Source organism: Mycteria americana, chromosome 4, assembly GCF_035582795.1.
Source record: "Mycteria americana isolate JAX WOST 10 ecotype Jacksonville Zoo and Gardens chromosome 4, USCA_MyAme_1.0, whole genome shotgun sequence".
Lineage (NCBI taxonomy): Eukaryota > Metazoa > Chordata > Aves > Ciconiiformes > Ciconiidae > Mycteria > Mycteria americana.
Genome location: NC_134368.1, coordinates 90488562 through 90502103, shown reverse-complemented (window position 1 = coordinate 90502103; position 13542 = coordinate 90488562). Strand labels below are relative to the sequence as shown.

General features: G+C 45.1%; 1 protein-coding gene across 6 annotated transcripts in view; it reads right to left on the bottom strand.

Moving 5' to 3' along the window:
- The window catches only part of SLC4A4 (solute carrier family 4 member 4), a 227753-nt gene that overhangs the window by 136978 nt on the left and 77233 nt on the right, over positions 1-13542 (bottom strand). For all 6 annotated transcript variants that reach the window (XM_075501329.1, XM_075501335.1, XM_075501332.1 and 3 more), the window contains exon 3: positions 12890-13069. In XM_075501329.1, the coding sequence (XP_075357444.1) occupies positions 12890-13069 (180 nt within the window). The remainder of the gene's footprint in view (positions 1-12889; positions 13070-13542) is intronic.

Here is a 13542-nt window from a genome sequence, read left to right as displayed (position 1 = left end):
CCAGTCTGACTGCATCACAACCAAAGGAACACAGAAATCCTAGAAATACAAGATGAGTTTTAAATCCTACACGACACACCCCTACGTCACTTCAATAAACCTTCTTAAGCCAGCAAACTCTACTGAAGTACCTACCAGCCTTGATGCAGTCAAAGGCGACTAACACAAACACCGGATGCCATTACCGCTATCTGAAACACAATGCACAAGCAAGAAATAAGTAAACCTTGAGTATGGAATTTCAGTCTACACCGCTAATTTCTTTTGAGGAACCACGCACGATCACAAAGATAGGGCTGGTTTGGCTTGTGTGGCTAAACAGTCATTCATTTCTTAAGGACACTTTTGTGGCACTTGAGAGGCTGAGGAATGCATGGAAAAAAAACTTAAAGAAATGTTGCTGGAAAGAAATAAAGTTACTGATATTGGGGAAAAGGAGAAAGATGTTGGAAGCAAGCCGAGATGTTCTGCCAGGGAAAGAACTCGGTGCGCAGCCACTTGTGCTCGCAGCAGCCTGTGCAGTGCCCTCAGCGCCTCGACTGCTTGCAGTGTTCAGGACAAGAGGAAGCCCAATAGATGGAGCTTTTATCCCCTTGGTTTTCAGCCCCTTGTCCTTGGACCCTGGTATCAAGCGGAAGCCTGGTGGGGAGAGCTTCAGATGTCACAGCAGAAGAAGAGAGAACTTAAAATTCAGGGAGCAGAGTTTGGAGCTTCCCTTAGGCAGGGGACTTGCTCAAAGCAAAGGACTTGCCAGAGCGAGATGCAAAACTGTGTCCATGAAGAGTGCCAACCAGAGAGAATAACGTGGGAAATGCTGTTACATTAGGATGAGATTTATTTTTGCTCACACGAGATCCCTGAAATAACTGTCCCTTTGAAGACTTTCAACACCAGGCTTTCGGGACTTGCCAAAGGCACACAGGGCAGCTGGTGGCGGGGCAAAGCTCAGACGCCACGTGTCGTGTCCAAACAGGTATGCACACGCGTACTTCCTACGGGTACTTCCTACGGGTACTCGACGGATGCCTAAATTTAATCAGACCTAACATGCACATAACTTATTCAGGGACAACTGCTTCTTCTCCTCAACCCTTACTCTCAAAAACAATTTCAGAAATGACCCTAAAGGGAAAAATCACAACTACCATACCTTTCTGGACAGGAAAAGAACTAATCCTCTGCACCGGAGGCACTCAGTATTTGCCTTAACAACCAGCACTGCCAGGAAAGATCACTTTCTGTTATTGTGCGTGGGAGTCTCAGTACACACCTACTGAGGGAGGAAAAGTGTAGCCCTACCTTTTATCACACCTACCCAAAATCTGGACTTTGCAAGGGAAAAAAAAACCCACTTAGCTCCTTTCCCAGCTGTCACAAGCAAGGAATGAAAGCTTGGCAAAGATACAAGAGCTTTGGTCTATGTCAAAATGTCAGATATTAAAAACACACTTCAACAATTATTTTAGAAAACATACCGAAAGAGGGAAAGGGAAAAATGTAACTTGGGGGGGGGGGTGCAGGCAAGAGCAGGGAGCATACTTGGCAGCGATAAAAAGCTACACGGTTTGCTTACCTGGAAACAGGGAACAAAAAGCAGCTGCCTGCTCCTCTCAGCCTCCCGAGAGCAACTCGCCCGCTGCCGGGCACCCGCCGGCCCACTCGCACGGATCAGCTCTCAGGACCGCCAGCCTTCAGCTGCACAGCAAAGGCAAACCAAGAGCGCCAGGCAGGTCAGCACCGTTCTGTGCTGTAAGCCCCATTTCAGCCATGCGTTTACCTACGTAAGGTGGATGTTCATAAGGGAAGTGCAAAGTGTTTTAGACAAACCTAAGTGTTCATAAGAAGGCCTTACGTGATCGCATATGGACAAGTCAAGTTGAAAAAGCAAAAATCCAACACTTCAGTGAAGGGTGTTGCAAAGAAAGCAATTTTTTTAATTAGCTCTCTGAGAAAAACCCTGTACTCTTGCCAGGAAGAAAAAGAAGGCCTTTGCCTAGGGGGACAGTTCACATCTAGACCCAACCTCGTATCACCATGGGCCTTCATCCTATCGAAGTGCTTCAGTGGGAGCTGTGAGTCTTGGCAGTTAGAATGGAGACACAGGAACAAGAGAAATACCATCCAGACCATCTCCCACCGACAAGAGCTGGAGTAATTAACGGGTGAAAGGAAGCTGGGTTTAGCTGCTGCTTGAAGTACCTCCCTCTTCCATGTCTCTCTTCTCTGTCACCCCCACACGTACAAGAAGTCCTCCTAACTGCCTGTCAGCTGCGTCTTCAAGTATCCTCTCCTTACACCTCCTCTCCCCATCTCTCCTCTGGATTTTTTGAGGTCACAGCCTCTTCCCCGGACCCATCCATGAACCCAAAAATATCCATCTTGAAACCTAATGCAACTCCAGGTTTGTATCCCCTGCAGCGAAAGGCAAGAGAGCTTCCTGACCCCACAAAATGAGGCAACCTGCCAGGGATGAAAGGGGTCCTGCCTTAGAGGAGCCTGACCAGCTAGAAGGAGGTCCCTAACCAAATATTGAGGGCCAGGAGGCAGTCAGCTTTACCCTGGGTAGTCAGATGTCCAGCCCAGGTAATTAGCGGTCTCTCCCCGCATTATGCAATCTCTCCTTCGCAGGCTGAGAGCAGACGCGAGGGCTGTGTCAGCAGGCGGTGCCATGCCCAGCTGCTGGCTCCGCGCTCAGCAGGCACGGCCGACCTCCTCACCTGCACCCTTCCCACAGCCTGCCTGCCCCTGAGCACCTTCCCATGCCCTTTCCCGTTTTCCCAGCCAGCTGCACCCCAACAGCCTCTCTGACGGGCCCCCAGCTATGCAGAAGGCATGCTGGCAACCAAAGCGGGAATTATTTCTGTGTTTACCCCTGCAGTTGTGCTCGTGTGACCTAAATAACGCTACTTGCAGCATTAGAGATCGGAGGGGCAGAAAAAGGCATGCTTCAACCGACTCCACCGCCTTCGACCAATTCACTAGCCTGCTGTGCAGTTCTTGAAGACCAAAATACCAAAGATTCCCTTACATTTATGGGAAAGTCTCCTTGACCATTTGCCCGATGTAAAACATTAATACAAAAAAATTAAGCTATTTGGCCATCCTGCCTGGTATTTTTCAAAGGCTCTCAACACTGGTCTGCCGTTGCTCTTCCTGTGGTGAGCTGCGGCTAAAAGCTTTCGGAAAATCCCACCCCATGTCTTGAAGAGCCAGGAAAGAAATTGGATTGCTGAAAAATCCAACAACACTAATAGAAAGAGGACTCCTGGCACACCCTGACTGTGCTGCATCTGCTCTGCTAAGTAGGTACATTCATTTCAATCCTGTAGCTGCCTCTTGCTATTTATAGCTGCTAGCTTAATGAACTTTCAGGGCAGACACCAAGCCTGAGCCTTCCTAAATTGATGTTTAAAGATCTTTGTTGAATTAATTCAATCTCATTATGGATGGACTGTTCCACAGTTGGACTGGCAACTTCCACTCCTCACTAGAAATCAGCTGGGACCTTCTCCATAATACAGGATCTTTTCCTGCAAGGCAGGCACTCTGAGTTGGGAAGCAATACCAGAAATTTACTTCACAGTAAAGCAGACTGCACATGAAAAGGTAGGAAGACCGTTTAAGAACAGCCACAGAGATCACAAACACATTTTTTAAGAGACATACAATCAGCCACCTCCCACTCACTGTAAGACAAAGAGGAGCAATTCTGTAAGTGTCCCAGGCATAGGCATTTTGACAAGCAGGCTCTGGCTCGGGCTGCAGGCAGGGGTACCTACAGATCAGGCATGCTGTGTTCTCTTCAGCAACCCTGCATGCAACTTGTTTCCCATTTTGCGTAGAAGTGCTCCTGAGAAGAGGCAATTTTGTGCTGGAGAGCTGCAAAGCTTGCTCTTTGGAAGGAGAGGCCTGCCACAGAAAGCCTGGAAAACCCCTGCCGAATGCATTGCGGATGTCAAACGGATTGCATCTAAAACTAAAAAGAGATGGTTTCCATACCGGTGGGCTCAAATTGCTTTTTCCACGAGTGGTTTCAAATAGAGCCTTGTCTCTCTTTTGGAGGCAGTGCCAGGGACAGAGCCTTCTGGCCATTCCTCAGCTCACGCCAGGCACTGCCTGGACGTGAAGGCTCGCTCTGTCCCCACAGGAGACTCTGTCCCCACGTGCATTTCACAGCACAGCCTTCAGCACACTGCTCTGGATGTTTTACCTATAGCGTTTACGAGAGACAGACTTGCCTATTTCAGTGCCTCGTTTAAGATGGTAGATGCAAAACGTTATTTCAGGCATTGCGTAAGCAAACTGTTCACAAGCACCGATACTGAGCAAAGGGGCAGACATACATCAACATATAATGGTTCTCAAGAAATGTGAAGCATGAGGTGAACAGACTGTAACATAGCCACTGGTGGGACAGTTAGTGATCCAGAAACACCTGCATGCACGTTCAGGTCTTACACATTTCAGCAGGAATTATGGACGTGATGAAGCACTTGGAGAATCAAGAGCACAAAGGAATCAACGGGCATTTCAGCTGCATCAGTGGGCTTTCTTTTCTGGTAAAGATCGTGTTGCTGAGTGAGAGAACACAGCAAAAAAGCAGAGTAGCTTGGCCTCTGGGGATACCTGGCTAGCACCGTTCCGAGGTATTGCACTCGACAGAGAGATGTTAGAAAACTATTCGTACACACACGCACAGCACCACTCTCTTATCTAGGCACTTAGACCTGCTAGAAGACCTGAAGAACCTGAAAGGACCAAAAAATGTATTCATTATGTAAGAAGCAAACCATCATGTAAAGGAAACTAAGGATACTAATGCCATCAACTTCAGGGTGTCCCACATCAACCAGATGCAAAGACAAACTGTTGTACTTGGATTAAAAATGAAAAAGCCTCCACTTAAACAAATCAGCATGGTGAATTCATCCTACAAGATTGCTCACCACAACATCTTTTACATCACTAGGCATCTCGATAAACTGAGCATCGATTTCCCAGTTGGGGGGGGGGGGGGGGAGTACCAACTGACGTTGCCAGATCTGTCAGGTTCAGACAATCTATTAGAGATATTACAGTTCTCTCTCCACATCAAACATCCTCCCGAGCACTACTTTAATGCAGGTATTCAGCAGCGCAGTCTTAGCACACATACCCAAAATCAACAGCAAGCTTCAAGCAAGCAGGATTCTCTAGAGTTCCAGCTCTCCTAGCCCCAGATTACGCAGAACCTACTTTGGAGAGAAGGCTGCATTTTAAATTAGAATTGTTAAAAGGTGCATATTAACCCCTAGTGAGGGATGACGCTTGGCGATCATTGCAGAGGGCCAGAGCAGTTGCCTACATAGCAAATTTCATCCATCCAGACCAAACCTCACCTTCACTGGGAGAGATGCACTCCATCCAGAATGACAGCACAAGCCTCAAACAGTACCTTAATGAAATGACTCTGCTGCAAACGTTTTCTCTTTCAGCAAAATGCTCCTCCTAACCCACATCTGAGGGCTCAAGAGAGGTTTTTTTTTACTAAAACCTTCAAGAACTACCGCTGGTGGGTGGAAGAGGAATTTCTCTGAGCAAACTGCAAACCTTTACAAACCTTTGATGGGATGACATAACATCCCTTCCCTCTCTCTTGCTATGCGGGTCCTCTAGAAACCACTCCAACAGACAGATCCAGACTTTCAACCTCTTTTCCCTGTTTCTGGTTTTGTGTCCTGTAAACAGGATCATAGTTACGCCCTTCAACTGGTAAAGAAAACCTTCAGTAAGCTTAGCCCACGTGTGACCATATGCAGAAGAGGTGCAACTAACAGCGTAAAATGAAAGATGGCCTCAGCTGACAACCACTTAGCCCTCCTTTAAGGTGTTCCAAAATTTAGATTCTGCAGTTATATTTATCCACCTGTCAACATTTTGACTCCTGCCAAAATTCAGTTTTACTCTCTTTGCAGATGCAAGCACTATGAAAATTCTATTACAACATGCAGTTTATTAGTTTCATGGGCCCCTCATTATTGCTTGTTGCTTTTGGGTCCCAGTACCTTGCTGAATCCACTGCCAAAGCGAAGTATCACACTCGTTTCTGAAGCCCAGCACTGCATGGGGCAGAGCGCCCTGAATGCCCATTGCCAGTAAACTGTGAACACTGAATTTCCTTTCCTCCTGCTCCATTTTCTGAAGCATTATGCTGAGTTTAGACAAATCTTTCGCTTTGGCAACACCACTTTTTCAGACCCCCAAGTGGTTTTAACAAAAACAGTCAGTAAACCCTACAGTATTGCGGGAAGGCTCTACACCCCACAACTTGTGGGATAAACCCTTTATGCTTGGCCCATAGCAATAACATATCATTGAAGGAAAAATCTCATCTTACAGCCCTTCAGCAAGGGGAACTCCCGAAGACTCCCTCTCGGTCTTTAAAGGCAGGGCATTTACATGTACAAATATGTGTTCATATGCACGTGAAGTACTATACTTCAGATGAGGATGAAGACGTCCCATGTTTGTTTACAACTGAAGAGTAATGTCAGCAGGCAGCTTACTGTCCCATTAAAGCAAATTCCTTCTTTATCCTATTTCCACATAACATTGTTAAAAATGAAACTGGAAAGAGGCTAAAGTCAGGCAGCCAACTAGACTGTGGTTCAGAGGAGAAAGACCTCAAGAACATAAGATGCTGCAATCCACTTGCCTCATCGTCTTCTTTCCACAAATTGTGAATGAACGCTCGCGTCCTCCTCAAACCTGCAGGCTGCATTAACAGCTCTGCAAAATGTTACCGAGCAGAGCAGAGGAGTGAGCGTCGCTTTGCATGACTGCGGAGCACAGAAGTGCCATGCCCACACCTTCTCACCCCTACTTTTTCAACTGAGGGGGGGGGGGGGGGGGGGGAAAGCAAGCAATGCCTCTAGTTAACTTCCTGAAAACAAGGCTTGAGGATTTTATTGCCAGCTAGCTTTACAATCACTCCAAAACCCAGAGAATTTTCAATCTTTTGTTACCTGTGTTACTAGCATAATTTTTGTGATTATGTTGTGTAAAATGCCTTAGGGCTTGAACTGAGGTGTAGTATTGCAAGTCATTACTTTATAGCTTATAATACTAGTCCTCGACTACACATCAAACTCGCCAAGATATTTTGGAAAGGGACAGGTATTTTAGATTTTGGGCTTCTTGCTCTCCACTTGCTTGGAATCCCCTTTGCCTATAAAAGGACTTTTACCCCAGCCACTGAATTCAGAGTCACAAATACACACAGACAGTTTCTTACCTTCCAGAAACCATAGGCCATGCACAGACCAACTGAACAAGATGAGAATTTCCATTCTCTCTAAGGATCATACAGTTTTCTACCTCTCTTCCTTCCACCATGGTAATTGCTCACATGAGCCCAAGTCTGTACCCCATATTCCAAGCACTTCTGTTCTAAAAGCACTATCAAGAGTTTCAAAATCGAGAGATTCGTATCTTCTCTAGCACGTACCTTCTGCACGTGCTGTGTGTCTAAGGGGGACAGAGCTGGGCCAGCCCAAGGACAACCCAAGCAAGCTCTGCACCAGCACAGGCATCTCTGCGGAGCACCTCATACTGCTGTGTACATCAACACGGTGTCTACATGCTGCCTGCTACGACAGTGCTTACCGAGAGACATGATTTCATTGGGTTTGAGCCAGGGAGGCGAGCCAAATTAACTTGGAGGGCAACCAGACAATGAGAAGAAACCCCTTCCCAGATCAAGCAGAGATGCATTTCCTCATGGGAAAATCTTCACACGTCTGCAGTAAAGAATGAGGAAGAGGGAAATGGATTCAGATCGCAGCCTGTCCCCAAGAAGAAACATATCTGCCTTCCTTGTTCCTCCCTTGCCTCGTCCCTTGCAATTACCAGCAAACTATACCATCCGCTTCATATTGAGATAAGCAGTCGGCCGACCTGAGGAGGCAGAACCAGGCTTGACACCTCTACCCGTGCCAGCTGACAAGACTCCTGTGGCTTTCCACCATCCGCTCTCTTCTCTGGCCAGCTGAGTCTTTTCTTCACCCCACTAAGTGCATTAATCGGAGTTAATCACGGACCGATTGAATATGCCCAAAATACTAGCGGGTCAATACTCCAACCATTAGCACTACAAAGAAAATCACTAAACCTTCCCTCTGAAAACCCCATTTTACTCATCGACTCTCAATATGCTATCGTTCCCCTTCTGCAGTGTTCTGACAGCATAAAATGACATCTGTTTTTCAATTCTTACATGTGTTTTAGGCAGAGAAGAAGAGGGTATTTAAAGCCCACTTACTAGTAATGCCATGATTTTTTTTTTTTTACACCTCAAAAATACTTGTATGCCAGCTTCCTGGACAGTGCGGAATAACCACTGCTAAAAAGTGTTTCCTTCTTACTGGTTATAGGTGGAGATCAGGGCCAGGCTGGTTAAAGGAGGTGCTTTTAGAAATAAGGTGCTGGTACACTTCATCTGGAACACGGATTTGTAATAGTCTGCGGTTAAAGGAAGCCACATTTCAGCTAACACCAGTGTCAGCAGTCCTGCCTGAGAACAAGGGCGTGAACTCCAATTTTCTCTCCGAGCGCAGAGACAGCCCTGCAGGCCTGGAATATACTGAAAGGGCTCTGCAGAGGGAACATCGCCTTCAAGCCTCCTCCTCAGTGTATCAGAGAATATCCCTGTCTGGATTTTTGGAGGAGGCATCTTTCCCAAGCAATAATTTACTTAGGATAAAACGTATCTGTACACGTTCAATTTCCCTAACTCTCTCCAGATCGGAGAGTTGAAGGTTGTTTATAAACTACCAGAGTTTGGCTTGTTTGACTGAACTGGACACAGGTTAAAAAAAAAAAAGGATTGACCCTTTCAGACTGCACCAATTCCCAAATACAGAAGCGCAGCTAGACCGGTTTTGAACTGGAACAAAACGTTTATGGGGAAGGTTTGCATTTCTGGACCTGTTTACTCTCTTGCCTGTATCCACAGACATGTTTCATCAGGTTCATTTGTTGTGGGACAAGCAGCTTGACCTGGTGAGTCAAATCCAGATTTGGTCAAAATCTGATTGCACAGTTTTCACCAAAGAAGCTGAGAAATCATCTTCAGGTAAGATACCTAGGTTTAGGCTTCACGGTCCTTAGGGACAGACCAAGAAATAGAAGTGATGTGTCAAATCAAAGCTGGCTTAAGCTTTCTTTCTACTCCGTAAAAACAAAGCTCTCAGTATATGGAGACAATCAAGTAATTTCCTAAACTTCTAGGAACTATTTTAACAACTACGTTATTAAAGACTTTGCAAATCAAACTTTATATGCTTGTCCTTGTATTTGAAGATGAAATAAACCACCAATTATATACAAGCTGAACTGACAGTGTCTAATACTTGGCCAAGTTGATAATTGCAAAAATCAACAAAAAGAAGGAGCTATATAATTTCTGGATTTTATAAACTGAGATGCACTGTACCCTTCCTCAAGATGTTTGGGTTTTCAGTTTTTCAGTCCCTTCATCTCACCAATAACTATGTAAACAGCACTTTTGTTTTATTATCTCATTAAACTTGCATACACCTATCACCTCCTCTGCAGCTTTCCTGAAGGCAGTGTCCTACACATTCTATTCACAACCCAGTATTCATCGAGCCTCAGTCTCTGACGTGTACCTGAAGCATGCGTGAATCCGATCCCGTTTTTTTAACGGTGAGCAGAGTCCCTAGTTACAGCCAGCCATCACACAAAGCGCTGTTATGCAAAGGTCATTAACACAGCTGTCCCAGCAGCCCTTAATCCTGGGAACTGCAACACCCTCGCTCTTCTATTCTTGGCTCCCTTCACAAGAAAGGCGCTGAGCTGGGCAAGACGGCACAGCGGGCTCAGGATTTCCTCTTTCCTTGGTGTCCAGCACTTCTTTTTTTCCTCCTCTTCTGGCGACATGGAAAAACTGTGTACCCCACATGCAGATCCAGCAAGCCCCTGCAGAGCTGGCCTAGCTCTGAGAGATGCAGTCCCTTTATCATCATCCGTTCCTGTAAAATGACCTCAAGCACTTTAGACTAACGCTCACTCTCTGGTTGTCTCCACGCTCTGCATTTCACTTCTTGCTCAGTTTCTGTTATTTTTCTCCCCCTTCAAAGAAGAGCAAAATCCAAACCTCTCTCCTTCCTGGCCACAATGCAGCCACTGGCCAACTGGCACCCCTACTCCATAGCAAACACCTTCATTCTGTCCCACTCTAGTAAACCACACAGCCCTAACAGATATTTCAGCTTCTGATGTCACATACTCTCTACTGACAGCTGTCTCAAATATATGTAATATATTTCATCCCGGCTTTCTCCCAACTCCATTAAAATTGCCGTTCAAAATTCCCTGGTTCTCTGTTTCTAATATTCTTATTCTTTTGAAACTGAATTTGAGCCACATACCCCTCATTCATTTACTATTAACAGACGAAGATTAAAAAGAACAGGGTTATAACTGAGATTTCTTGCCATGATTGCCAGTAATGAGTATCAGAGTAAGCTGGTAAGCTTTGTCTGAAGAGAACCGGTCTTCTCTTGGACACGCTTGCCGTGACTGCGAGCGAACACAGCAGGCACAGGTAAGCCATTCAGACCCTCAAAAAGCCTTCATCAAAGTTCCAGTAAGAGACATCTTAAGCTGGAACAGTCTGAATATGCAACCTAAGAGACAGAAAACAAAATGGAAATAAAGAGCCATTTATAAATGATGGAGAATGTCAAAAGTGGAACAGCAGAAATTTCTGAGGGAAGCCTGGTGTTACTACCTACGCAGAACTAGAGAAGAAAGGCTTGTTAGCAAGCAAAAAAAGTGTAGGAAACAAATAATTCAGGTCAGCTACGAAGACAAGAGTTTCAGAAGAGAAAAAAACCTGGGGATATGAGGTAACATGTAATTCAATGTTTGGAAATTCAAGACAGTAATCTGAACTACTCCTATCCTTTACAGTGTTCTAAATTAACTGTGCCAGCTCGTAAAAAGATCTGGCCACCAGCGCAAAACAGCAAGTCCCTGCAAGAACCTGGTAAAATATCTGGATACACGAGACGGTGAACAATACAGGAGAAGTTACAAATGGTGTCGTATTAATGCTACTGCAGGAGGCACCTGGAATACTGCGTGGTATTTAAGTGATCCCACTGCAGAAAAACGTAGTGCACAGAGGTCAGGGTGGAAAAGACTATGGGGAAATTCTCAGATAGAGAGAGATGAAAAAGACTGCACATTTTTACATGCAGATAAAGAGTAGACAAGGACATACTAACCTGTAGAAACGATAGAGGAAAAAATACCATCAACCCTTTCTCAACTGACGCAAAACAGAAACAATGATGAACAAACCGAAAGGCAGAAAATCAAAACCTGATGGAAGAAATGGGTTTTCAATCATGGGCACAATTAGCCTGTGGAAACGATTCCCCTAGGATATCGATACATCCAGAAGCCAAAAAGGAATTTCTACGGATCTGGCCACCTGCACGCCAAAGAAGAACAGAGATGTAAACATAAAAATTAAACTTAAAAGATCTAGAGTTCTTGAAGACAGGTAATTACGTCTTTCAGCTTAAAACCAACTCCTGGTTTCTGAGCGTTGACAAGAAAACCTCCTTGGGACAACTAGGGAACTACAGCCACAAAGAGCAAATGGACTTTGTGACTTGCCTTCCTTTCCAGTTGCTGCTCTCTGAAGTATCTGCACCACCGAGAGTAACAGGCCCCTGGCTAAAGACATGACTGATCTGACCCCATGTTACTCTCTTTATATGCAGCAACCATCCAGCAACATAATTTCAAAATGAAAAACTCACATATTCCTTCAATCAAAGATCAGGTCATATGACCCCTGCTTGCTCCTCTCTCTCTCTTTTTTCTCTCTCGCACAGGAAGCAGTTTCCCACTTACAAAACAAGTTCTTTAAGGAAACTCCAACCATCGGGAATTAGCCTCAATAATCTGAGCTATACCATATCCTGGGCTGTTCTCCTATATTCAAACCTTGTTAGCATGTTCCCACTTTAGCAGGCTGCCACCATCTCTCTCCCACTTCTATTTAAGCAGCCATCCCCCAGATTTCAGAACAAGCTTGTGGCCAACAGAGAAGACAGCAAGAGGAACGGGACTTTATGACAGTCTCCTACGATGTTACCGAAGAGCTGCACAGTGATGACGCTAGATAAAGATCTCTCTCCTCGGGTTAACAATTTCAGTACGAATGGAGGTACAGGGCACCCAAAACGGGCCTCATCTGCCTATTACAATTCAGATATTCAACCCCTACAGATACTCAAACATGCTGTAATGCTACATTTTATTCTTCTTTTTGTTTGCAAAACTTAAAACTGGTTAATTACTGAAGGGAAAAGACTTATTAGCAGCACGAGTTATGGATACAACAAAGCCAAATCCCAAGTGAGTATGTTTCTCACAGTCTGTAGGTCTTGGTGCTTCTCATCAACCTACTCCTATGAGGCTGTTTCTAGCTGAAACCATGGGGTGCTTAAATTCTAGAGAGGGTGCACATCCTGAGAGCCAGGGCAGAAGCTGCAATAGATCTATCTAGGCATCTACTCAGTCTCTGCGTCTCCTTGCTATCTCTTTACACACAGTGTCAAATTGCTTTTTCAAATTTGGCCTGTTCCTGCCTGGCATTAGCTCAGGAGTAAACTCAGGTGATACAGAGGGATGAAATGTCTGCTCCAGCCTGTGCCTTTTCCAAGCCACAGCAACTGATTACGACTACTCCGACCCTGCAACATGAGACGACTGTTTTCGTGGATCCAGTTTCCTCCTCCGTGATCAGATCAGGAGCAGATCACTAGACAACAGACCATTGTAGTGAGCGACAACTGAAACCAGTACTTACTGAGCGGTTTAAGGATGCTGCTGCTTGTCTCATCAGCATTTTCTACGTCTGATTTGTCAGAGTAGTTCTCGGAGATTTTCTCCTTTTCTTTCTTTTCTTTGTGCCCAGGTCTTCTTCTATGACGCCTCCTTCTCCTATAGCTCTTCGGCACGTGGACCCCAATGTAAATAGTGTGATGACCTAGGGAACACAAGCACAGCAAATATTAACTTTGACTGTGTATAGCTCGTGCATCACCAGCCAGTACAGTTCATGTCGCGTTTCATTCAAACAGGCAAGTGAAGTATCTTTCTTTGCTGGCCTAACATACATTAGTACTATGTTTCTTGTCTCCAAACACGAGCTAGGAGCTCTTTAGCTGCCATTTGGAAAAGTCTTTTTTGTACAATCATTTCTGAGAGTGCATGCCAATGCAGACTCTCTGATAATTATGCTGTCCTTGTGACTCATTTAAAAATAAAAATAAAAACCACAGAAGGCCATCCTACTCACTTTGCAATATTGAGTACAGTGCTCTTCAAAAACATTCTGCAGCAATTCTTCCATTTGTTTTACCAAATACATTGGCTGGACTTCACACCTACCTTGTGCAAACTGATCCAGCTTAATTGAAGAGCTTAGAGCAACAAAATTTACATCACTCGACTATGTAG